Consider the following 26,262-nt stretch of genomic DNA (forward strand, 5'->3'; position numbering starts at 1 on the left):
AAATATTGTGCACTATTATTAAAAGTTACCCCTTATGCTCCCAGATCCTGCCCCCCGGCAGCTGCCATCCTATTCCCGTGCAGGTTGTCCTGTTGCTGTCCTTTATGCTGTATTAAAACCTGCAAACTCAAGATACCTCGAATCTTGACTCTTATTTATTGAGCTATCTGTTATTGTATATCTAGTCAAAAATAGAACAGGTATTTAATTATTTATTTACCACAGTGGGACACACGGAAAGGAAATTGAAAGTGAGATTAACAGAACACAAAAGCAACATAAGAACTCACTCCACGAAATCCACGGTAGCGATACATTTCACAGAAAAGCGGCACAACTTAAATCAACTGAGAGCGTGTGTACTGGAAATAGTACCGAGGAAAGAAGGAGCTTTGAACAAAAAAAATCTTTTAAAGCGAGAAAATCACTGGATTTATTATTTAAACAGCCTCAAACCGCATGGTTTGAATGATCGTACTGAATTTTTGTGTTATTTGTGAATTACTGTATCTTTTATACCACTATGAAACAATTTAACGAACACAATCATCTAATTGGTATGTAAATATCACCCATGGAGTCTTTGATTAATCTCTACTGGTATATTAACCTCCATTCGGAGATGTTGTCTGTGAACAATGGACAGAATGCTAAAGTTTTGTTGTTTAGTCAAAAAAACGGGTCACTTTATAAAAAACGAGAGAATTTGCCACTGCGCATGCGCTAGGAGCACAGCGTTAGTTGGGAGTTTCCACACGGAGAGGACGCTAACAGCGGCAGGAACCCATATAGAGCAGCGGATTTTGAGCAACGGGTAAGCCAAGGCAAATGTTAATAAGTAAAGCGTAAGCGGCAGGCGAACTTTAAGAAAGGCCTACACCCACAGAGAACCGTCTAAGCGAAACGTTAGACGTTAATAAGAAGGGCAGCCAGAGCGTACATAATTTCACATCGATTACCATCGGTGGGGCCACACTAGTGTTAGACTTGAGTTTCACGTTTGTCCCGAAGGGGTTTAGGCACATGAATTCAAATGTGTAACCTGGTAGCATTAACTGAATAATACGAGCGTATGAACACGTTAGAAGTAATAAGGTTATATTCAAGTGATTATATTGTATATACTTTTTGTTCATTTGTAGATGTTCCCTGAAGAAGGTGTATGATAGCACCGAAATGCATTGGAACCATTTGAAAGTTGCTACATGTTATGAACAACTGGAAATGCATTGAAATATAATTTATTCCGAACAACATAAAAACTTTTGTTTGAAGTTTCTTTTTGGATAAAAACTTAAGCTGTTGAGACACAGCATTACACACTGGTGCCATGGGAGACACACCTATGGGCCCATAGGTGTGCAACTAGTTGGTTTACACAGGTACACTCCAGGAGGGGAGTGATTCCCATGTTTGCACGGTAAAACATTTAGAGAAAACAGGCGGTGCACATCCCTTTTCCTCAAAGCTTAAAGTATTTGTGCAACACACAACGGCGATGACACAGTAAAAACACTCACAAAAGGAACACCACACCAGTTTTGTATAAGAATAAGAATTTCTTTATCTAAAAATTATGCGAGAACCAAAAGCAGGTAAATCCAGCTCCAGGCAAGATCAATAATAAAAAGGTATTCAAGTTTCCAAGCAAGATCAATAATCAATAAGAAGGAATCCAGTTCCCAGGCCTGATCAATAATAAAAAGGATTCAAGTTTCCAAGCAAGATCAATAACCAATAAGAATGAATCCAGTTCCCAGGCCTGATCAATAATAAAAAGGATTCAAAATTCCAAGCAAGATCAATAACCAATAAGAATGAATCCAGTTCCCAGGCCTGATCAAATCACCAAAAGCTCAGGTGTGCCAAGGGCTCCTGCTGGTAATGTAAATGTAAATGTAAATGTATGTGTCTTGTAAAGCGCACTGCTGCCCTGAGGCGTCGTGGCGCTGTAGACCGCTGGGGAACCCATCCTGGCTATCCCTGTGAGATGGTCCCTACTGGGTATCTCCAAGGTGAAACCAGGCATCCCCGGCGTCTGTGGGGGGCCGTTGTAGAGATGAGGCAAGCTAATGCCCAGAGTTGCCGAGTATGATCCCTGGTTAGAGTAGGCACCGAGGCGAGAATTATCAAGTCCGCTGACCCTGGTCCACGACCCTGCCGCGTCTGGAATTGAACCCTGGTCCCGGGCCGTTCTCTGCTTACAGGTCTGCCGCCTCTAACCAGTGAGCCACACCACTCCAATGTCTTTTTCACAGCGTCCTTGGATGGCAAAAGTTCACTTGAGGTAGGTTCTTATGGTCAAAATTCACTGGGGGCAGGTTCTTAGGCCAAAGTTCCCTTGTAGCGTAATAAGTGTGCCTCTCATAGAAATGAGTCTCCCAGCGTAGGAAGTGCGGCTGCCCAGGCGCTGCTGATAATGCCAAAAAATGCCCCAGTGTCAATTACCAAGTAATTATGCCCCATAGGCCGGTCAAGGAAGGATGGTTCCCAGCCAAGCACAAAGCTCACACTCCAGGTACCCGGCCAACCCGCACTCCGCCCCCTCGCAGCAGCCTGGTTGCACTGAGGCGTTACCTGGGGTGGTGGTTGCGGGTGCGGGTGCGAGGCTCCTCTCCCCCTGGGGCCTCGGGCTCAGCAGGCGCTGCACGGGTGGGGGTCACGGCCACACAGCGCTCCTTTAGCACAGCGCTTAACAGTGCCTCCAAGTCCGGGGCAACGACGGAGCCTCCTGCCACACAGCGCTTCGCTTCTCAGCGCTACACAGCGCGCTCCGGTCCCAGTGGCGGTGACCTCAGGGCCAGTTTTCATCGGCTTGCGCCAGAAGCAGAGGCAATCACAGAGCCCTCGGGAGGATCACGGGGAAGCAGTGCTGAGGGCAGGCACAGCGTTGCAGGGCAAATCTTGAGAGTGTTGTTGCTGTTCCAAAGGGCAGTCTTTAAAACGCTGTGGTCCAAGGACAGGTAGTTTCCTTTAGCTTAAAAAGGGTGCAGTCCCAAAAAGGCAATCTTTAAAAGGTTGAAGACTCTTTAAAATGTGGTTCAAAGAAAAGTAGTTCCTTTGGGATGTTGTGGAGACACTCTGGTGGTGATGTTGCAGTCTCCCATGCAGGGCAGGATCAGCAGACAGTAGGGCAGCTCAGCAGGTTGTGGGGCAGCAGCTCCTTGGAGCAGTCAGCCTCCTTCCCAGTGGCAATCCTCTTGCGCAGCAGTTCTCACTCCAGCAGGGATTCTTCCAGGTCCAGCAGTGTAACAAGAATGTGAGCCAGGACCCTCACCTTATATATTCTGCAGTCCAGGGGCTAGAAAGTGGTGGAAGTCTCTGGAAGGGTCTGGGGAGTTCTGGTATGTTCCCTGCTATTCGTGACCTAGCTGTCACAGTGACGAGAGACAGGCCGTTAAGGCTACAGTGGAAAGCCCACCACAGCTCATCCCAGGGAAGAAGGTGTGAATCACCACTCCCACCTCCCAACCCAGGCAGGCTATCAGTATGCAGAGGGGAGGGGGGAGTCTGCAGAGCCTAATCTAAGTGTAGGCAGGAAAAGGTCCCCTTTATAAAAGTGGGATCCCTAGCGTAGTAATGCCCAAACCCTATATATCATTGAAAAAGGGTTCCCAGCCACGAGTCCAACAAGACCAAACATGACAGACTTTATCCCATAAGGGGAGGTTCCCAATGTTAGCCTATGGAGGATTAAACCTTACTGCGGTAGCAGTGGCTTGTGGCAGATATGCCAGCCTCACAAGGTTTTAGGGGAGAGCACCTGCACCTCAGCACTGTTTAGCAGTGGTGAGGCGCCCAGAGTCCTAAGTCCAACAAAAGGTAAGGTAAAAATGGGAGGCAAAAAGGCAAAAATGTAGGGGAGACTACCGTAAGGCTGACAGGTCTAACAGACCGCTATCTTAATATTGTAGGTGACAGTTGTGCTCTTAAACCAGAAACTCAAAACCTAATTATAACCTATAATTCAGTCTTGTTCGAGGATATAAAACCGTAATAAATATAAGGAATAAGCCACACGCACAGGAAACCTAGAAATAAGCTGTTCCTTCAATTGTTGCTTTGACACATGACCTAAGCCTCATTGTCACTGATCTGGTGTCTTACACTCCATGGTATTTACCTCTGTTTACTTTGCTATCTAGGACGTTGTGGATTTGAAAAACTGCAAATAAATGATTTAAAAATATAAATGAACTGCCTAGTTTAATTGGAAAACTGACCAATATACCCATATATTAATTGAAATACAGATACATTCATTGAAATACCGATATATTCATTAAAATACAGATATATTCATTGAAATACAGTTATAATCATTGAAATTCTGACTGTCTCTTCCAGTTGTCTCCTTCCTGTAAATACTCCTAAGCCCTTTATATCAGTGTTTGGAAGATGCTCATCTGAAGTGAAGCTATAAATACTTTTCTACAGCAGCCAAGTGTGAGGCCCTGTACTTGAACTGTCTGACCCTTGAAAACATTCACGTCTGTGACATCTGAAATCCCAGGTCTTTATAGGTATAAATGCTTGTTTGCATGAAATGTATTCACTGCTGGAGCCTGGAGGCGGCGGTTCCGTCAGCGACCACCAGAGGGCGCCCCTCGCCTGCTGATGAAACCCACTGAGCTGCACATTGGATGAAAGGAGAAGGGTTTCCTCTTCCGGGTCAGCGGCGGCAGAGACAGCACCAGCAGCGGCAGTGACATCACTTTCTTCCTGTGCTCTGTGTCCAGCCTGCAGCAGAGGAGGAAGGAATCCTGTCTATCTGTCTGTGCAGTTACCTCCATCTTCAGACCCTCACAGACCCCCCTCAGGCCCCAGATCTGCTCCCCCAGCCCCAGGAGGAGATAGCCTTGACAGGTTTCTGATCAGGTAGGAGAGCTGCCAACTCACTCGGCTGCAATTTATTAATCCTGGCATTCATGGTGACATCAGGAGAGTTCAGCTATTCCTGCTGCTGAGGCTGAGTGGGGTGCGGAGGAGGAGAGGCCTGTCCAGGGGTGCAGAGGAGGTGAGGCCTGTCCAAGGGTCAGAGGAGGTGAGGCCTGTCCAGGGGTGATGGGGAGGTAAGGCCTGTGTCCAGGGGTGCAGAGGGGGAGAGGCCTGTCGAGGGGTGCAGAGGAGGTGAGGCCTGTCCAGGGACAGAGGAGGTGAGGCCTGTCCAGGGGTGCAGAGGAGGTGAGGCCTGTCCATGGACAGAGGAGGTGAGGCCTGCTCAGGGGTGCAGAGCAGGTGAGGCCTGTCCAGGGACAGAGGAGGTGAGGCCAGTCCAGGGGTGCAAGGAGGTGAGGCCTGTCCAGGGGTGCAGAGGAGATGAGGCCTGTCCATGGGTGCAGAGGAGGTGAGGCCTGTCCAGGTGGGCAGAGGAGGTGAGGTCTGTCCCGGGGTGCAGAGGAGGAGAGGCCTGTCCAGGGGTGCAGAGGAGGAGAGTCCTGTCCAGGGGTGCAGAGCAGGTGAGGCCTGTCAAGGGGTGCAGAAGAGGTGAGGCCTGCCCAGGGGTCAGAGGAGGTGAGGCCTGTCTAGGGGTGCTGAGGGGGAGAGGCCTGTCCATGGGTGCAGAGGAGGTGAGGCATGTCAAGGGGTGCAGAGGAGGTGAGGCCTGTCCAGGGGTCAGAGGAGGTGAGGCCTTTCCAGGGGTGCAGAGGAGGTGAGGCCTGTCCAGGGGTGCAGAGTGGGAGAGGCCTGTCCAGGGGTGCAGATGAGGTGAGGCCTGTCCTGTGTTTGGGTGGTTCATAGAAGGTGGGGCCTGTCCAGGAGGGATGCAGTGGAGAGGAGACCTGTACGTCCAGGCAGGGTGGTCGAGAGCTGAGTTAAGTTTGTTAATTGTTGTGCCAAGAGATTTGTGGAATGAGTATAAGTTGTTTGTAAACTGGCCAATTGAATATCCACAGAGTGAAGCGCCTCAAAATATTTTATTATGTATTACAAGATAATATTGCAAAGTCGAAGACCGGGTAAAAGAGGACGCATCATTTAGCGTTGAATCCAGAGGTTAGTGCACATATCCAGCAAAATATGAGGGGCTGCAGACCAACATTCTGGATGAGACTTTGTTGTAACCAAAGTACTCTAGTGACAATGTTATTACTAAGCAGAAGAAGATCAAAATAAAAATAATGATGGCACAGACAAAAGATTTCCAAACGGATTACGAAAGTGGTTCTCATGGATTTTATTCTCGTTTTGATTCTGGGTTTGTTGCTGGTGTGAAATTGGATATGCACGGCGTTGGTGTGCAGAGTAATGATGTTCAGCATGTGCAAGGAGGAAATGTTGTTCCTCTGGGTCAGGGCCGGACTGGGAACCCAAACCAGGCCTGACAATTATGACGGACCAGCTCCCTGCCTCTTTTGTTGCTGGGGGGCGATATAGCAGCACCACAGAAAAACCAGCCCCAGTGACCAATATGTTTCCAGCACTGAACAATCGGTCCCCACTGTTCCAGCCTCCCGAGGAAACACCCGAAGCCCGTTACGGCCAGTCCGGACCTGCTCAGGGTGTAGGTTTTACTAACAGTGGCAATTTAAATACCTCAAACATTAAAAATGTGCATAATAAGACATGATCTGTGCGATGTTTGCAGGAACCTGGGAAACTGGATAATGAATCAGATGGCACTGAATGGGATGTCTCAGTCAATGGTCCCAGCCCAACTGGCCTCTGTGACGAGCATGCAGAATCAAAGGCAGATAAATTGGAACATGCCTTTTGTCCCGATGGTCCCACAGCCCAATGCAGAATAGAACGCCAAATTCTCAACAAATTCAGGATTTCAACAAAACCTACACTAGGAGTTTCTACTGGACTGAATCAGACACAATGACTGTGCCTGAGACGGGAGAAGGATTGCATGCTTGGTGCAGTCTTAGAGGTCACCCAGAGTGGCCCATTTGTGGAAGAAGTAAATGGGAATCCAGCATCACTTTTAATCAATAAATGTGTTACCCGTTCCACAGTCAGGCTGACGAGAGCTCCCAACCCAACCCTCTTGGGAAAGGAGTCCAAGTTGTAGGCATTTCTAATAAACAAGTAATAATCTGTCAGCAAATGTTCCCGTACAAATTGGGTCATACATGAATTGTCAGAAACTTAAACTGTGATTAAGATACAGTTATTATGTTAGGGAATCACCTTGTAAAATGACTTGTGGCTTTTTGGGGAAGAGTCACAATTAATTATTCATTTTGTAGGTGTGGTTTATTAAATTACATTTTGTTGTGCCAAGTTTTCATGAACATTCATTGATTGCTGTCATTTTTACCTCATCATGAACGATGTCAATAATGTGTTCTCTCTGTCTAAAAACTTAAGATCTTTTCCTTGATTTCCAAATAAGCAGGTTCTATGTCAGTTTGCTATTTGATATTATAAAAAAAACTTTTTCTTATTTCGTAGCACACATTTGTTGTGGTGGTCTGTCTATTGACTTTACAGATAGAGTTAATTCTGATTCTGGCTTTTGATATACTTTAGAGGTTACCAATATTTGATCCTCCTGCAAATAGTATAATAATTATTTCTCTGACTGAGTAACCATGTTTATGCCTTCAGTAATTATTTGAAACCTTTAATATAGCTTTGATGCTTGTTGTAGCTCCAAAGGCAAGTGCCTGGGAACGGTCCTTTAATGGGCAGTATTGCCTGCTATGGCTGACTATAAGGTCATTACACTGTTTGCCCCATGAGGGCAGAATATGTTAATTAATAAAACAACAGTGTCCCGAGGACAGAGGAGGTTGAAACACCGCCGGTACTCCGAAACCTTTGTTTCACAGATTTTGTTGTGAATGTTCAACAGTTAACAGCCGCATGCGGGACCACGGCGGTTAATTGTTGAACATTCACAGCAATAGCTGTTAAAGGAGGCTGAAGTCAGCCCCTGGCTCTCCCTGGGCTCGGCTAAACTGCTTTTCACCATTCAGGTGAGCCGGGGAGATGCAGGAGATGCGCAGAACCCCCCATCCTTCTGAGACGCCAGTGACACTGAGAGCTACGGGAGGAGGAAGGGGAGGTTCCTGTGTGCCCTGCTGCAGGCTCTATCCTTGGCTTTCTCCTTCCCAATCCATGTATTTTGGAGAGGCAGAGGCTGTGTATAAGGACATAGTAATGTTGAGAGCAGCGGGCCTAGATCAGGCTGTCTCGTGAAGGATTTATTCCAATGTTCTAGTCCTTTGGTTGCTGTCCTATAGGGCTCACAAGACACTGACACTCCACATCATCCCTTCAGATAATTTATCAATGAAAAGCACCAACACATTGATGCTTTGTTGCTTCCATTGCTCAGAATTTTAACTCTGCATCAGCTTGACCTTGAATTGCTGTTACTCCGAGAGCATGGTTTCTATAAATCTAAGAGTCTGGTTGATTTATGAACGGTGGGCAGAATTATGTACAAGGACATTAACATACCTTTGCTAACCAGATTTTTTTGATTTGCAAGTTTCATGATCTGTAAATGGAAAGATGTGGTTATGAAGTGGACTGGGTTGCTAGGGTTTGTTCTCTGAGACTGTGGGTGCACTCTATATTCACAGAGAACTTTTCCAGCAAGGGATCATGGTTCTTGGTGCACCAAAAAAGTACTTATTCATTAACCATAGTTGCTTCACAATGGCCTCCAGAGAACAAGAGATTCTTTTGTTTTGTAAGTTCAGGACGGTTATTTGGAAGATGGGATGAAGTGTGATTGCCGTCTGACACAAAACTATTTCTTTCCTTCCTTTCAAGGTATTCTGGGATGACCAGGCAGTGCAGCGTGGCTGCCACCCTTGGAGGAACAAAAAATAAAATAACTGCCAGGTAAGGATTCCGATAACTCTAAGTTTCCTTTTCCCTTGTTTCTTCTTTCTCTATTCCCTTTCTTGTTCTCTGTTTTGTCTTTGTCTCTTTGCTTCAACATTTGACTCCCTGTGTGCACTATTCTTGTTGTTATCAAACTTCTGATAATTACCATGTTGGGTTGTAGTGCAAGGTCAGTTCCTTTTAGGTCAGTTTTGCCCAGCAGTTCCTTAACTATTGGCACATTTGTCTCCTCCTCTATGCCACGTTATATTATCCTCCCTTTGTCCGTTCTTTCGGCATATTTTCTCTCTATATCTGTCTTCCATCTCTTTACGCACTCACATCCTGCCCTTTTCTGTCTTGTCTATTACAAGCAAAAGACACAGTACATATGTGTGGACACATGCACACAGGGCTTGCTTTAGAGTGGTGCAACCGGTGGAGCCGCACCTGGTGCTGACCTTGGGGGCACAATGTTTAGATGTAACTTATGGGTTCACAAGCATCTGCTGCACAGTTTCCTGTGCTGGAACTTGTGGTCAAAGTGGAAGATAGCTTTTTTTTCTCTTTCCTCTATTTTGTGTTTTTCTTTTCTTAACCCTTTTTAGTTTCCTTTACTGTTGTGCTGTTTTTTTCTCTTTTTCAGGTGTTGCAGTGCCCGGGTCCTGTCGGAGGAGCATGAAGAGTTCTGAGCCACCAACTAAGTCCTTATCATCTGCACAATTTGAAATAGTGAATTCCACTGAGCTAAAGGGACTCAGTCTACAGTGCCATTTAAAGCACTGAGTGCAACAAGGCCAATTCCTTTGGTCAATAAAATGTCCCTTCCTAGATCATTGGAAAAGGAATAGAGGAATAGTTTAAGTGAGTAGGGGAGTAAGTAACATCTAATAATTCATTAAAAGAATTACAAATATCTCACTATCATGCCAGCCTGTTTCACAGAGAGTGTAAATTGATAGTGTTTGCTGCTTCTGAGAATCTGTGGCGCAATATATGTGCAACTTGAAACACAACGAAAAGGATTATTTCAAGGAAAGTTCAAACATTCTGGAGCTCTAGAGAAGAAACACTTTCCATGTGCCTGGAATGGTGAGGAACTTGGAGCGGAAGAAACTGGTGAATGTGAAATTTGTCAAATCCCTAAAGTACACTGACCATAAATGTTTACTGAGTGTCAGTAACTGAGATTGAGGAGAACATTGGCCACAATTGATGCCCACGCAGTGCGCATGGGAATACTCAGTGTTGTAAATTTTGTTTGATGGTTTATGAGAAAAGCTTTATAGACCCAAACCCTCCCCAACAGATCAGTATCCGTAGACATGTTGTGATGAGACAGAACTGTCAATAAGACTAATATCCTTGGTTTACAAGCACAAACTTTTGTTTCCATTTCCTATGATGAACATTGTTTAAAAGAAAGTCATTGTAAATGCTCTTTCTCAGATGTTGTTACAGCAAAGACGCTGGATTATCATTTCCAATATAGGAAGATTTTTCCCCACAAAATCTGTCTTTTGGGTTGATCCGAGTGGTTTCCAAGTCTCCCAGACCTTCAAAGCCGATCATGTACATGCCTTAGCCAATGAGTGTAAAAAGCATGTACTGGCACAGAAAGCTTAAAAGGGGCCAGTGTTGCGCGATTGATAATACATCAAACTACCCTGGCATGCCCTAATCATCTGTCATTACTTGTATGAACAAATACACTTAACAGGCAAACACTACACCTCAAAGACCTCGTCAGTGCTTTTAAAACTCCTAAATCAAATGTAATAAACTGGAGTCACAAAATCACCAGGTATAACTTGGAGAAAATGAATCCACGAGGAGCATCTTAATAAACACAAGTGACTCCTCGGTGAAAGTTTATAAGAGAAGTTAGAAAGGTGTCTTTAAAGGTAGGAACATGATCTCCAGGTAAAAACTATAATTAGTTAAATACAAATGTTATGAAGATCATCTGCAGTGCATTTTATAAGTTAATGTTGAGTGTAACATAAACAAGTACAGACTCTGGAATCAGATTTAGTCTTAAGATGGCATGTATCCAGGAACAGACCCAAATTAGAGAAACAAACAACTTGAATACGAGTAAAGAATGTGAAAGCAGCTTTAGTTTTCAATCCCACCTCACTATACACAAGAGACATCACACTGGACAAAAACCCTACCAGTGCCCTGAATGCCCGAAAAGCTTCAGTCACAAATCCTCTCTCATGCAACATGCGAAAACCCACACTGGTCAAAAGCCATTTCTGTGCTCCACGTGCCAAAAAAGCTTCAGTCATTGGCGTAGTCTGATTCGACATCAGGGAACTCACACTGGACAAAAAACTTATCAGTGCTCTGAATGCTGGAAAAGCTTCAGTCGGAAATCCAACCTTACTGTGCATGAAAGAACCCACACTGGGCATAAACCGTATCAGTGTTCTGAATGCCCAAAAAGGTCCCATCAGAAATTCAGTTTAACTGTACATGAGAGAGTGCATACTGGGCTCAAACTGTATCAGTGCTCTGAATGCCAGAAAAGCTTCAGTCAGAAAATAACTCTCACTAACCATGAGGCCACTCACACTGGGCAAAAACCTTATCAATGCATAGAATGCCATAAACGATTCGGTCTGAAATCCAGTTTAATTTATCATGAGAAAACCCACTCTAGGCAAAAAACTTATCAGTGCTCTGAATGCTTTAAAAGTTTTATTCAGAAATCTGAGCTCTCTCGACATGAGAATACTCACACTGGACTAAAACCTTATCAGTGCTCTGAATGCTGGAAAACCTTTATTCAGAAATCTGAGCTCTCTCGACATGAGAGAACTCACACTGGGCAGAAACCGTATCAGTGCTCTGAATGCCAGAAAGGCTTCAGTCAGAAATCCAGCCTTAATGTACATGAAAGAACCCACACTGGGCAAAAACCTTATCAATGCTCTGAATGCTGGAAAAGTTTTATTCAGAAATCTGAGCTCTCTCGACATGAGAATACTCACACTGGACTAAAACCTTATCAGTGCTCTGAATGCTGGAAAAGCTTTATTCAGAAATCTGAGCTCTCTCGACATGAGAGAACTCACACTGGGTATAAACTGTATCAGTGTTCAGAATGCCAGAAAAGCTTCAGTCAGAAAATAAATCTCACTAGACATAAAATAACTCACACTGGGCACTAACCTTATTAGCTCTCTGAATGCTGTAAAAGTATCAGTCAGAAATCTGGTCTCACTCAACCTGCAAGAACTTACCGGGAAAAAACCTTGTAATTGTTCTAAATGCCTGGGAAGCATCTGCTGGGGATTCAATTTGATTCAACGTGAGAAAATCCACAGCGAGAAAGAAAGTTGTCAGTGCCCTCAATGTGACAAAAACTTCAGTTGTAAATGTAAACTTTCTACATAAGAGATACAATGTGGGAGAATAAAAGGTGCTCACTGTAAACCCTGGGGGGAGGTTTCAGAATCACAAAACCTTCAGATGAAGCAGCCACAAAGTCACCGCTCCATTGATTGCCCAACAAACCGAAAAGAAAAGCACACAGCAAGGGATGGGAATGCTTGTAATAACTTAATTCCTTAGTAACTATTTGTGGCCTCATTCCATTCAGTGTGTTTTGCTCCCTGAGTGTTTATAAGCAATGACTGACCCACAAAGGCCATTTGATCCTGAACTTTGAGGCCACGCTGCTAGATTCAGAAAATGCATGTAACCTCAAACTGTTTCCAGATGTAATGAGTCTCACCAGGGAGCTGCAGCAGGAGTCCCTTTGTCGTAGGTCTCTATGGGACCAACGCCTGTTCATGTCTGTGCCACTTAGGGCTGATCATTGAGAAAAACTAAAGGTGATGGATGGACTGGTAGTTAATCTCAGCAACATACCACCATATCATTCTCTAGTCTTTGTGTAACTACAGACAAGGTCAGCCATATGCAAGCAACTCTTGGCCCCATCTCAAATAGTCCTAATGACTTCTGTTCCAAAAGGACACAGCCTCGTATTACAAAGATCCACTGTAGCGGCCTCTTTCCATGTTCTTTTTGCTACAAATGGAACCTGCTTCCCATCTGCTGAGGACAGTTTCACAAGCTTTACAATCACATCAGATACACCCAAGAGAGTCTCACAGATAATCAGGCCTAATCATCACCTACCATAGGACGACTACAATACAAGAAAATGCGATTCACAAACTACGTGCAGTCGTTCTGCCTCTCCTATCTTTTTCTTTGTGGATTTGTCTGCCTCGACTGCTTAGTTTCTGCACACGTATACTTGTGTGTAGTAAATGTGAGAGGGACAGAGGGGAGTGGGTGTAAAATGTGAACTACTTATGAATAAAGGGGAGGGGCTAAGGAAGGAGTAACGAGGAATTTAGGGAATCACAAGCATTCACCCACAAAGGAGTAAACCCATTGCTATTTATAAACCACAGCTCTAAAGTCACTACAGCCATAATGTACCTAAAACAATTCTAAATGTACTCCAGCTCAGAGCCGGAGTAAGGGCAACAGCACAAACGGCCATCCACTGGAACTGCAACACACTCCCTTAAATAATAATGGAGCTACGGACATGAATTAAAACCCCATAGGAAATCATGTTAAATTAAATATTTCAAACTAGTTAAAAATCTAAATAAATAATATTCAATGGCAAAAAATATCTAAAAAGTTTACAAAATTCATTATTTTATAATGTTTTAATAACATCTGTTTGATTGAAACACTAATAAAACATTAATTTTTAGAAACGTATAATTACATTTCTTATAATGAATGCCCTACATCACATTTAAAAATTAGTAATACATAATATAAATGTTAATTTAGGTGGGACACCTTTAATTGAACCTTAAAACAATTATAATCTTCTATATTTTCAACTTAGGTGGAGTTTTCCATGTGTAAAAAATATAAAGAATATTTCAATTGTTCATTACACTTGTAAAAAATTTAATATTTTTATGTTAAATACAAATGCAAATGTTATATACTTTAAATATAGAACAATGTAAGAAATGCTACTTGTATTTTAATTAGATATTTAATTGATTTTAAATGTAAAAAAAAGTTTTTTAAAGATCTGTTTAAAAATCCCAACTTGGTAAAAATTAAAAGATTACATATGTTATCAAAAACTATTGAATTTTAAAGCATATGTCATTTTATAACATTCTTTTGAAGGTATATGTAGTTTTAAAAGACGAAATACATTATTTTATCTTTATTTTCTAATGGGTTCGATTTTTAAGTCTCTCCCTCCATTATTTTCTATGGGAGGGTGTTGCATTACCAGTGGTTGGCCATGTGTGGTACTGCCCTTTCTATTGCTCCACTTTGGATGAAGTAAGTTACATTTGTAAATTTTACTCCACCTCTGTTTAAGGAGCAGCAACGAATATCTTGAAGTAATTTTCCTGGACTTGTTACTTCACTCGGCCTCCTGAGGGACTCTTGTAGCAGCTATTTGATACTGTAGTAGTAGGATCAGGTACTTTCTCCATTTTGTTAACCATGTTATCATGATTTGATTTGATATGTACCCTTCTCCTCTTCCTTTTTCCTGATGTTGTGTTTACCGTCACATTGGTGCTGAAATCTCATCTGGTGTTAACTGGTTCTGAGGGGCTCTTATTCTTCATGTACATTTTTATACAATGAACAGTTTTTACCCTCGCTGTACGGCTACAATGTAAGCACAGAGAGCCCAAAATCTGAGATCCCTGCACCTTGTTCTTTCTTTATTGGTATTCTACCTTTACAAGTGGATAACTGAGATATGGGTTTGAATCGTTGATTGACCTTTGAACCTGCTGTGATGTAACTTGACGATTGCAAGTTTCATGTTTGAACCGTCAGCGTGAGCTCCAGTACGCTGCTTGTTCTCACACCACGTTCCGTACTTTCGCTGGGATCATCAACCTTGAACCTTCTCCATAACCCGGAGCTCTGAAGACTTTCCAGCTGTTGTAACTGCCTGAAGTTTCACGCATTTTGATGGACGTAAATTGAGGTTCAACTTGATGACCCAACTCTACTTTGTGTTCATTTTGAACTTCAAGCCACTTCTGTGCATCTCGTCAGCTTTCTGGGACTGATTGAGCCCAAAACCTTGTATCAAATTCCAGTGTTAATCATCACCAGAAACTGGACTTACTGGTGCCATCTTGAACATGGCTAATGAGGACAACTACTATTTTGTATGTGGCTTCATCATTGAGTCAGTGGATCTGCTTTTTGTTCTTAATGATGTTTTTTTGTGGTTTTGTAGACAGAACTAACTGTGTCCTTTATTTTCTTTGGGACAGCTGTTTTTGCTAATCAATAATCCTTAAAACACTGACCTGGTTTTGATTTTACTCCTGAGTAATTATTAAATACTCCTGCTTATCTAAACTGGGTTTGAATGTTGAATTTCTTTGTCTCTTTTTACTACATTGTATTGAAATTTGTGACTTCCACTGTTTTGCTTTACGTTCGAGCGTGGCCTTATTGCTGAAATGAAATGAAATGAAAATAAATTTATTAAGCGCGGTTGCTGCCCAGGGGCGTCCAAGCGCTAAGTGAGACAAGACGTGACGAGGCACAGGAGTTAGAGCTCGGAGGATTTAGCAAATAGCAGTGTCTTCAATTTTTTCCGGAATGAGAGCAGGTCTGGGTTGGAGCGAAGTGAGAGGGGGAGAGTATTCCAGAGCTTAGCAGTGTTCAGCGAGAAAAGCCTGGTTGGAGCGAAGTGAGAGGGGGAGAGTATTCCAGAGCTTAGCAGTGTTCAGCGAGAAAAGCCTGCCCCCAGACCTGGCTCTCTTCACTCTGGGAACAACTGCCAGGAAAGCCTCAGATGAGCGAAGGTTCCTGTTTGGGTAGTAGGGGATGACAAGGTTGTTGTTGATAGCGGGTCCCGTCTTCCAAAAGACCCGGTGCGCAATACATAGCGCCTTAAATGCCACTCTGTGTTTTATTGGCAACCAGTGAAGACTTTTCAGTCCAGGTCTAGCTGACTGGGTTAGTGGAATCTGCAGCAGGGTGCGTGGGGCGCAGTTTTGCACCACCTGCAGCTTCCGTAGAGTCATCTCAGGTGCCCCTACATATAGGGCATTGTTTGAGTCCAGGCGAGACTGGATGAGGCCTTGAACTGCCACCTTCTTGGCTTCTAGAGGCAGAAGTGGGAGGACTTTCCTCAAGGTTCTGAGTATGCCAAAGCATGTGGCGGACAGCTTGGTGGCCTGGGTGGAGAAGGAAAGATTCTTATCCAGCCACACACCTAGGCTTTTGACGCTTTCCTTGGGGATTGGGGGAGCGCCCAGAGCTTGGGGCCACAGGGAAATGAAAGGTACTGGCGGGGCTGGGCCCAAGAGCATGAGCTCTGTTTTTCCTCCGTTCAATTTGAGAGAGGAGTTGGTCATCCACTCCTTGACGTCCTCTAGGCAGTTCAGCAAACCTCTCGGGGATTGCCTGATGTTCTCTTGGGTCAATGAAACCACTAACTGAGTATCGTCGGCGTACGACACGATTTTAATGCCGTACGGTTCGACGATCCCAGCCAGCGGTTTCATGTAGACATTAAATAATACAGGGCTCAAAGAGGAGCCCTGTGGTACTCCGTAACTAAGAGGTTTGCTGGTGGACACTGTGTCACCATCGAAGATCTGAAAAGATCTGTCGGACAGGAAAGAGTCGAACCACCTTAAAGCGTCGCCTGAGACTCCGATTTCCTGGAGACGGTTCAGCAGGGTCGCATGGCTGACCGTGTCGAAGGCGGCGCTTAGATCAAGGAGGATCACTGCCACTGATCCTCCCTGATCCAGAACCCTTCGAGATTCTTCGGCGACCGCTAATAAGGCGGTTTCGGTGCCGTGCTTCGGTCTGAAGCCTGTCTGGGACGTATCCAGTAGGGAGTGGTTTTCAATATACTGGACCAGCTGGACATTTATGTATTTCTCCAGCACCTTGCTAGCCCAAGGGAGGAGTGAAATGGGGCGGTAATTGGAGTGGTCATTGGGGTCCAGGTTGGGTTTCTTCAACAGCGCCCGCACCATGGCATGCTTCCAAGCTGTGGGGACTGAGCATGCCGATATGGACGCGTTTAGAAGCTCCAAGATTACAGGCAGGGTGGCTTCGTGTGCCTGCATCAGAACTTCTGGTGGGGCTGGATCGCATGGGGAGCCCGACTTGACTAGGCGTGCTATTTTGCCAAGAGTGTCAAGGTCCAGAGGGGGGAAGTGCTCCAGGGTTGGCTGGTCTGGGGAGGGCGGGGTTCTTGAATGGGGAAGATCAGTTGGCTCCGGGGATGTGATTGCTGTTGGAAAGGTGGAATCGATTTTCAGGACTTTATTGTGGATGAATTCCACGAGCTCATTGCATTGGTCCTGAGTTTTAATCTGAGGGGGGGCGGTAGTGACACTGGTACATTGTTTAATTATTTTAAAAATTTCCTTGGGCTTTGATTTGGCCTCCAGGATTTTGTCAGAGTAGTAGGTGGCCTGGGCCATCCTAACTCCTTCCCTGTAAGTTTTGATCGCCTCTTTGTAGGATGCCTTTTTTTCCGGGAGAAAGTCTAGTAGCCAGGCTCTCTCTCGTTGCCTACAGCGGCGTTTTAGCTCTCTAAGAGAGTCAGAGAACCAGGGCGCTGATTTCTGCATTCTCTTGGAGGAGGATCTGCGGAGAGGGAGGATCGTATTTAATGAATTCGTGATCCAGCCTACATAGTTCCCATTTGCCACACTGGGGTCTGGGCAGGGGGGCGGGCGGGTGGAGTCCAGGTTGTGCATCCAGGATTCCAAGGGGAGTCTTGTCCAGTTCCTCCTGATTGTGACCTGGGGGGGCAGCTGGGGGACCTTGTACGTAACCCAGGTAAATGGGATCAAAAAATGATCCGACCATGGGAGGGGGACAGGAAGGTCAACAGTCAGATCACTGCAGTTGGTGAAGATAGGATCGAGCAAGTTGCCCTTCTCATGGGTCGGGGCTGTAACCAACTGAGACAGTTGAAGAGCTCCAAGGTCGTCTATTAGCTCCTTAACAGTGTGGTCTGAAGGGGAGTTAAAATGAAAATTAAGGTCCCCTAAGACCATGTGATTAGCAGAGGATAGAATTCTTTTCGCTATGATCTCTGGAAGTGACCTATGGAACAGTTTTGATGGTTCAGGGGGGCGGTAGATCAAGGTGCCGGAGAAAGAGCTATTAGCGTTGAACTCTATGCAGAATTCTATACTCTCGCACTCGGGGATAATTTCTGCTGCGGTACGGCAGCGGTACTGGTCCTTTAGTATGATAGCCAGTCCTCCGCCTCTCCCTTCCGGTCTGTCCAATCGAAAGATATGGTAGCCAGTGGGTAGGGCTGAGACTATGTCAGGATCGGATTGGGCAGTGAGCCAAGTCTCTGTTAAAAATATCACATCTGGTTTGCGCTCTTCGAGCAGCATGGCAATTTGTGTGCCATGCTTTGGCAGTAATCGACAGTTTAGCGCATACATGCAATATTTCTGTGCCGAAGGCCACGGGGGGGTATTGCGGAAGGAGTGATTGCAGTCCGGACATCGGGGGGGAGGTCCATAGGTGCATAGATACGAGTGCACTGGACAGTGGCTCTGCTTCCTATGCTGCGTAAGGCTGCTGAGCTGTAAGACCTGCCATGGGGAGCGGGGAAGCCAAGGTTTGTGGCCCCTGGTCCCGTCTGGTCGCGGACGGGCGCAGACGGGCTTGCCTTAGGCGCGCCTTCGGCGCGCAATCGTCGCGCCCGCTGCGCTCGTCCGCTGCGCTTCCGGTGCATGCACATAGTTATAGGGCGATTAGGGGCGTGGCCTCGAGGGGGGCGTGTCCCTCACCTCGGCGTGGGCAATGGCGCCTATCAGACCTCCTGTGAGCTCTCCTTTCCAGCGCTGGAACCGCTGATGGGGAGGCTTCCAAGCAGGGGCTAGGCAGGTAAAGTGCAAGTATTTTAAAAACAACACAGTATTACAATTTAAAAGATTTGTGTGCAAAGATGCTAAAAGACTCGCTCCCGGCTGTGCCTCAGGAGGGTGGTGGGGTTCTGGCGCGCTCGTAGCTCAGCGCTACAGATATACAATCCAAAGGGGGCGTGGCCTCGAGGGGGGCGTGTCCCTCGCCTCGGCGTGGGCAATGGCGCCTATCAGACCTCCTGTGAGCTCTCCTTTCCAGCGCTGGAACCGCTGATGGGGAGGCTTCCAAGCAGGGGCTAGGCAGGTAAAGTGCAAGTATTTTAAAAACAACACAGTATTACAATTTAAAAGATTTGTGTGCAAAGATGCTAAAAGACTCGCTCCCGGCTGTGCCTCAGGAGGGTGGTGGGGTTCTGACCACGTTACCAAAAGCGAGCTAAGGAGACTTTAGTGAAAGACACATTTACCTTTTCTGATCAAAGTATGGGAACAGGAAAGCAGGCTGATTCCAGGAAACAGATCTTTGAGCTGGAAAGGTTACTGTCTTAGGTGGAATCTGCACCGACTAGATACAAAAAGTAAAAGCCATGAGGGGAGCTGTTTGCAGCTGTGCCCCCAGAATGTGAGACTGCCGCCCTCTCTCAAACAGCTGAAAGAGCTAAAGATGTACCCTGCAGACATTCCGGTCTCAACAACTAAGACTGCCCACTCATGTCATACAGCACTCACACTGTTACCTGAGTCACTTTACACTGTGCTGTATACAAGCATTTTACAGGAACAAGTTGTGCTGTGCGTTGTGAACAGGCTGTCATCCCCCTCTGTATGTAAATGAGCTTCCTTGACCAGACACCTCAGACTCCCATCTCTTCTAGTGCTGATGATAATGTGAGCACTGTAACGTAATCACAAACGAGGACTGTATTGAGAAATAATAGGCTTCCAAGTCACACAGCTGTGGTTATCTAGTTCGTTGTTGGTTTTCAATTTTTTTTAGATTGCAGCAATTCTCCAGTTACTTTTTTCTCAGTTCAATATTTTATATAACATGACATAACATGTGTATTTGTAAAGCGCACGTATCACCCAAGGGTATCAAGGCACTGTATAACAGATATATATTGTTACCCAACTCAATGGTACTCATTTTATCGACCTCAGATGGATGAAAGGCTGAGTGGACCCACCGGGATTACAACCTGTGACCATGAGGTCGAACACAGGCCCCTACAGTGGATGCATTAGTCCACTGCGCCACCAGACCCAACTTTTTGTGCTCCATCAATTAAACATTTGACGTAGGATATGTTGTCACTGTTCCTTGTCACAATCCCTTTGGAATCTATGACATAATATCGACAGACAGAATATCTACATACAAAAACATCGACACAAAAATATCGAAATCAAAAATATCGAAGTTATATCTACATAATGGTAAGTACAAAAATATCGAAAAAATAATACCGTTGTACAAAAATATCGAAATTAAAAATATCGTTTTTTTAAATGTATTATTAATAATTTAAAATTAATTTAAAAATACATATAATTTTACAAATATTAAATAAAAACATTAAAACATATTTAAAAAATTATAACTAATACCTATACATTTAAAATAAATTTAAAATTCTACATATCCATTTATAAATATACTTACTCCACATATTACAACAGTAGAAAAAGCGTTGGATAGCGTAAGGGTTTAAATTACTATTCCCACTCCAGAGGATGCAACAGTAGGGAAAGCGTTGGATAGCGTAGGGGTAAAAATTACTATTCCCACTCAAGAGGGTGCAACAGTAGGGAAAGCGTTGTGTAGCGTACGGGTTTAAAATACTATTCCCACTCCAGAGAGTGCAACAGTAGGGAAAACGTTGGATAGCGTAGGGGTTTAAATTACTATTCCCACTCCAGAGGGTGCAACAGTAGGGAAAGCGTTGGATAGCGTAGGGGTAAAAATTACTATTCCCACTCCAGAGAGTGCAACAGTAGAGAAAGTGTTGGATAGCGTAGGGGTAAAAATTACTATTCCCACTCCAGAGGATGCAACAGTAGGGAAAGCGTTGGATAGCGTAGGGGTAAAAATTACTATTCCCACTCCAGAGGGTGCAACAGTAGGGAAAGCGTTGGATAGCGTAGAGATAAAAATTACTATTCCCACTCCAGAGGGTGCAACTGTAGGGAAAACGTTGGATAGCGTAGGGGTTTAAATTACTATTCCCACTCCAGAGGGTGCAACAGTAGGTAAAGCGTTGCATAGCGTAGGGTTAAAAATTACTATTCCCACTCCAGAGGGTGCAACAGTAGGGAAAGCGTTGGATAGCGTAGGGGTAAAAATTACTATTCCAACTCCAGAGGGTGCAACAGTAGGGAAAGCATTGGATAGCGTAGGGGTAAAAATTACTATTCCCACTCCAAAGGGTGCAAAAGTAGGGAAAGCGTTGGATTGCGTAGGGTTTAAATTACTTCCCACACTACTTCCCCTGTAACACACAACACACTAAACATTATAAAAAAACACAATTAATAAAAGTTTCAATTAATCAATTAATAACAATACATATTATTAAATTAATGTAAGTATAAATGAACTAATTAACACTTATTAATTACCAATTATTTAACAATAAATACCAATAAATAAATACAATCTCTTTAATTAATTACATGTAATTATATAACACCCTACTCCCCTATAAACACACAACCCACTACACATAAATAAATCAAATAATGTAATCACTTAATAATTATTAATTACCAATTAATCATTGGAGTTTGAGTGTAACATAAACAAGTACAGACTCTGGAATCAGATGTAGTCTTAAGATGGCATGTATCCAGGAACAGACCCAAATTAGAGAAACAAACAACTTGAATACGAGTAAAGAATGTGAAAGCAGCTTTAGTTTTCAATCCCACCTCACTATACACAAGAGACATCACACTGGACAAAAACCCTACCAGTGCCCTGAATGCCCGAAAAGCTTCAGTCACAAATCCTCTCTCATGCAACATGCGAAAACCCACACTGGTCAAAAGCCATTTCTGTGCTCCACGTGCCAAAAAAGCTTCAGTCATTGGCGTAGTCTGATTCGACATCAGGGAACTCACACTGGACAAAAAACTTATCAGTGCTCTGAATGCTGGAAAAGCTTCAGTCGGAAATCCAACCTTACTGTGCATGAAAGAACCCACACTGGGCATAAACCGTATCAGTGTTCTGAATGCCCAAAAAGGTTCCATCAGAAATTCAGTTTAACTGTACATGAGAGAGTGCATACTGGGCTCAAACTGTATCAGTGCTCTGAATGCCAGAAAAGCTTCAGTCAGAAAATAACTCCCACTAACCATGAGAGCACTCACACTGGGCAAAAACCTTATCAATGCATAGAATGCCATAAACGATTCGGTCTGAAATCCAGTTTAATTTATCATGAGAAAACCCACTCTAGGCAAAAAACTTATCAGTGCTCTGAATGCTGTAAAAGTTTTATTCAGAAATCTGAGCTCTCTCGACATGAGAATACTCACACTGGACTAACACCTTATCAGTGCTCTGAATGCTGGAAAACCTTTATTCAGAAATCTGAGCTCTCTCGACATGAGAGAACTCACACTGGGCAGAAACCGTATCAGTGCTCTGAATGCCAGAAAGGCTTCAGTCAGAAATCCAGCCTTACTGTACATGAAAGAACCCACACTGGGCAAAAACCTTATCAATGCTCTGAATGCTGGAAAAGTTTTATTCAGAAATCTGAGCTCTCTCGACATGAGAATACTCACACTGGACTAAAACCTTATCAGTGCTCTGAATGCTGGAAAAGCTTTATTCAGAAATCTGAGCTCTCTCGACATGAGAGAACTCACACTGGGTATAAACTGTATCAGTGTTCAGAATGCCAGAAAAGCTTCAGTCAGAAAATAAATCTCACTAGACATAAAATAACTCACACTGGGCACTAACCTTATTAGCTCTCTGAATGCTGTAAAAGTATCAGTCAGAAATCTGGTCTCACTCAACCTGCAAGAACTTACCGGGAAAAAACCTTGTAATTGTTCTAAATGCCTGGGAAGCATCTGCTGGGGATTCAATTTGATTCAACGTGAGAAAATCCACAGCGAGAAAGAAAGTTGTCAGTGCCCTCAATGTGACAAAAACTTCAGTTGTAAATGTAAACTTTCTACATAAGAGATACAATGTGGGAGAATAAAAGGTGCTCACTGTAAACCCTGGGGGGAGGTTTCAGAATCACAAAACCTTCAGATGAAGCAGCCACAAAGTCACCGCTCCATTGATTGCCCAACAAACCGAAAAGAAAAGCACACAGCAAGGGATGGGAATGCTTGTAATAACTTAATTCCTTAGTAACTATTTGTGGCCTCATTCCATTCAGTGTGTTTTGCTCCCTGAGTGTTTATAAGCAATGACTGACCCACAAAGGCCATTCGATCCTGAAGTTTGAGGCCACGCTGCTAGATTCAGGAATGCATGTAACCTCAAACTGTTTCCAGATGTAATGAGTCTCACCAGGGAGCTGCAGCAGGAGTCCCTTTGTCGTAGGTCTCTATAGGACCAACGCCTGTTCATGTCTGTGCCACTTAGGGCTGATCATTGAGAAAAACTAAAGGTGATGGATGGACTGGTAGTTAATCTCAGCAACATACCACCATATCATTCTCTAGTCTTTGTGTAACTACAGACAAGGTCAGCCATATGCAAGCAACTCTTGGCCCCATCCCAAATAGTCCTAATGACTTCTGTTCCAAAAGGACACAGCCTCGTATTACAAAGATCCACTGTAGCGGCCTCTTTCCATGTTCTTTTTGCTACAAATGGAACCTGCTTCCCATCTGCTGAGGACAGTTTCACAAGCTTTACAATCACATCAGATACACCCAAGAGAGTCTCACAGATAATCAGGCCTAATCATCACCTACCATAGGACAACTACAATACAAGAAAATGCGATTCACAAACTACGTGCAGTCGTTCTGCCTCTCCTATCTTTTTCTTTGTGGATTTGTCTGCCTCGACTGCTTAGTTTCTACACACGTATACTTGTGTGTAGTAAATGTGAGAGGGACAGAGGGGAGTGGGTGTAAAATGTGAACTACTTATGAATAAAGGGGAGGGGCTAAGGAAGGAGTAACGAGGAATTTAGGGAATCACAAGCATTCACCCACAAAGGAGTAAACCCATTGCTATTTATAAACCACAGCTCTAAAGTCACTACAGCCATAATGTACTTAAAACAATTCTAAATGTACTCCAGCTCAGAGCCGGAGTAAGGGCAACAGCACAAACGGCCATCCACTGGAACTGCAACACACTCCCTTAAATAATAATGGAGCTACGGACATGAATTAAAACCCCATAGGAAATCATGTTAAATTAAATATTTCAAACTAGTTAAAAATCTAAATAAATAATATTCAATGGCAAAAAATATCTAAAAAGTTTACAAAATTCATTATTTTATAATGTTTTAATAACATCTGTTTGATTGAAACACTAATAAAACATTAATTTTTAGAAACGTATAATTACATTTCTTATAATGAATGCCCTACATCACATTTAAAAATTAGTAATACATAATATAAATGTTAATTTAGGTGGGACACCTTTAATTGAACCTTAAAACAATTATAATCTTCTATATTTTCAACTTAGGTGGAGTTTTCCCTGTGTAAAAAATATAAAGAATATTTCAATTGTTCATTACACTTGTAAAAAATGTAATATTTTTATTTTAAATACAAATGCAAATGTTATATACTTTAAATATAGAACAACGTAAGAAATGCTACTTGTATTTTAATTAGATATTTAATTGATTTTAAATGTAAAAAAAAGTTTTTTAAAGATCTGTTTAAAAATCCCAACTTGGTAAAAATTAAAAGATTACATATGTTATCAAAAACTATTGAATTTTAAAGCATATGTCATTTTATAACATTCTTTTGAAGGTATATGTAGTTTTAAAAGACGAAATACATTATTTTATCTTTATTTTCCAATGGGTTCGATTTTTAAGTCTCTCCCTCCATTATTTTCTATGGGAGGGTGTTGCATTACCAGTGGTTGGCCATGTGTGGTACTGCCCTTTCTATTGCTCCACTTTGGATGAAGTAAGTTACATTTGTAAATTTTACTCCACCTCTGTTTAAGGAGCAGCAACGAATATCTTGAAGTAATTTTCCTGGACTTGTTACTTCACTCGGCCTCCTGAGGGACTCTTGTAGCAGCTATTTGATACTGTAGTAGTAGGATCAGGTACTTTCTCCATTTTGTTAACCATGTTATCATGATTTGATTTGATATGTACCCTTCTCCTCTTCCTTTTTCCTGATGTTGTGTTTACAGTCACATTGGTGCTGAAATCTCATCTGGTGTTAACTGGTTCTGAGGGGCTCTTATTCTTCATGTACATTTTTATACAATGAACAGTTTTTACCCTCGCTGTACGGCTACAATGTAAGCACAGAGAGCCCAAAATCTGAGATCCCTGCACCTTGTTCTTCCTTTATTGGTATTCTACCTTTACAAGTGGATAACTGAGATATGGGTTTGAATCGTTGATTGACCTTTGAACCTGCTGTGATGTAACTTGACGATTGCAAGTTTCATGTTTGAACCGTCAGTGTGAGCTCCAGTACGCGGCTTGTTCTCACACCACGTTCCGTACTTTCGCTGGGATCATCAACCTTGAACCATCTCCATAACCCGGAGCTCTGAAGACTTTCCAGCTGTTGTAACTGCCTGAAGTTTCACGCATTTTGATGGACGTAAATTGAGGTTCAACTTGATGACCCAACTCTACTTTGTGTTCATTTTGAACTTCAAGCCACTTCTGTGCATCTCGTCAGCTTTCTGGGACTGATTGAGCCCAAAACCTTGTATCAAATTCCAGTGTTAATCATCACCAGAAACTGGACTTACTGGTGCCATCTTGAACATGGCTAATGAGGACAACTACTATTTTGTATGTGGCTTCATCATTGAGTCAGTGGATCTGCTTTTTGTTCTTAATGATCTTTTTTTGTGGTTTTGTAGACAGAACTAACTGTGTCCTTTATTTTCTTTGGGACAGCTGTTTTTGCTAATCAATAATCCTTAAAACACTGACCTGGTTTTGATTTTACTCCTGAGTAATTATTAAATACTCCTGCTTATCTAAACTGGGTTTGAATGTTGAATTTCTTTGTCTCTTTTTACTACATTGTATTGAAATTTGTGACTTCCACTGTTTTGCTTTACCTTCGAGCGTGGCCTTATTGCTCAAGCCACGTTACCAAAAGCGAGCTAAGGACACTTTAGTGAAAGACACATTTACCTTTTCTGATCAAAGTATGGGAACAGGAAAGCAGGCTGATTCCAGGAAACAGATCTTTGAGCTGGAAAGGTTACTGTCTTAGGTGGAATCTGCACCGACTAGATACAAAAAGTAAAAGCCATGAGGGGAGCTGTTTGCAGCTGTGCCCCCAGAATGTGAGACTGCCGCCCTCTCTCAAACAGCTGAAAGAGCTAAAGATGCACCCTGCAGACATTCCGGTCTCAACA

The 26,262-nt window shown here is 43.4% G+C and overlaps 2 protein-coding genes across 2 annotated transcripts; both read left to right on the top strand.

The window, feature by feature from the left end:
- Positions 1–4,686: 4,686 nt before the first annotated feature.
- LOC144805801 (uncharacterized) lies at positions 4,687–15,186 on the top strand. The gene is made up of 3 exons (XM_078672281.1): positions 4,687–4,878; positions 8,734–8,805; positions 9,434–15,186. Exon 3 carries the CDS (start codon positions 10,830–10,832, stop codon positions 11,964–11,966), a length of 1,137 nt encoding a protein of 378 aa, XP_078528407.1. The 5' UTR covers positions 4,687–4,878; positions 8,734–8,805; positions 9,434–10,829; the 3' UTR covers positions 11,967–15,186.
- Positions 15,187–21,524: 6,338 nt separating this feature from the next.
- LOC144805802 (uncharacterized) lies at positions 21,525–22,787 on the top strand. Its single transcript, XM_078672282.1, has one exon. It carries the CDS (start codon positions 21,525–21,527, stop codon positions 22,659–22,661), a length of 1,137 nt encoding a protein of 378 aa, XP_078528408.1. The 3' UTR covers positions 22,662–22,787.
- The last annotated feature ends 3,475 nt before the right edge of the window (positions 22,788–26,262 follow it).

This window comes from Lissotriton helveticus (assembly GCF_964261635.1).
Source record: "Lissotriton helveticus chromosome 1_1 unlocalized genomic scaffold, aLisHel1.1 SUPER_1_unloc_26, whole genome shotgun sequence".
Taxonomy (NCBI): Eukaryota; Metazoa; Chordata; class Amphibia; order Caudata; family Salamandridae; genus Lissotriton; species Lissotriton helveticus.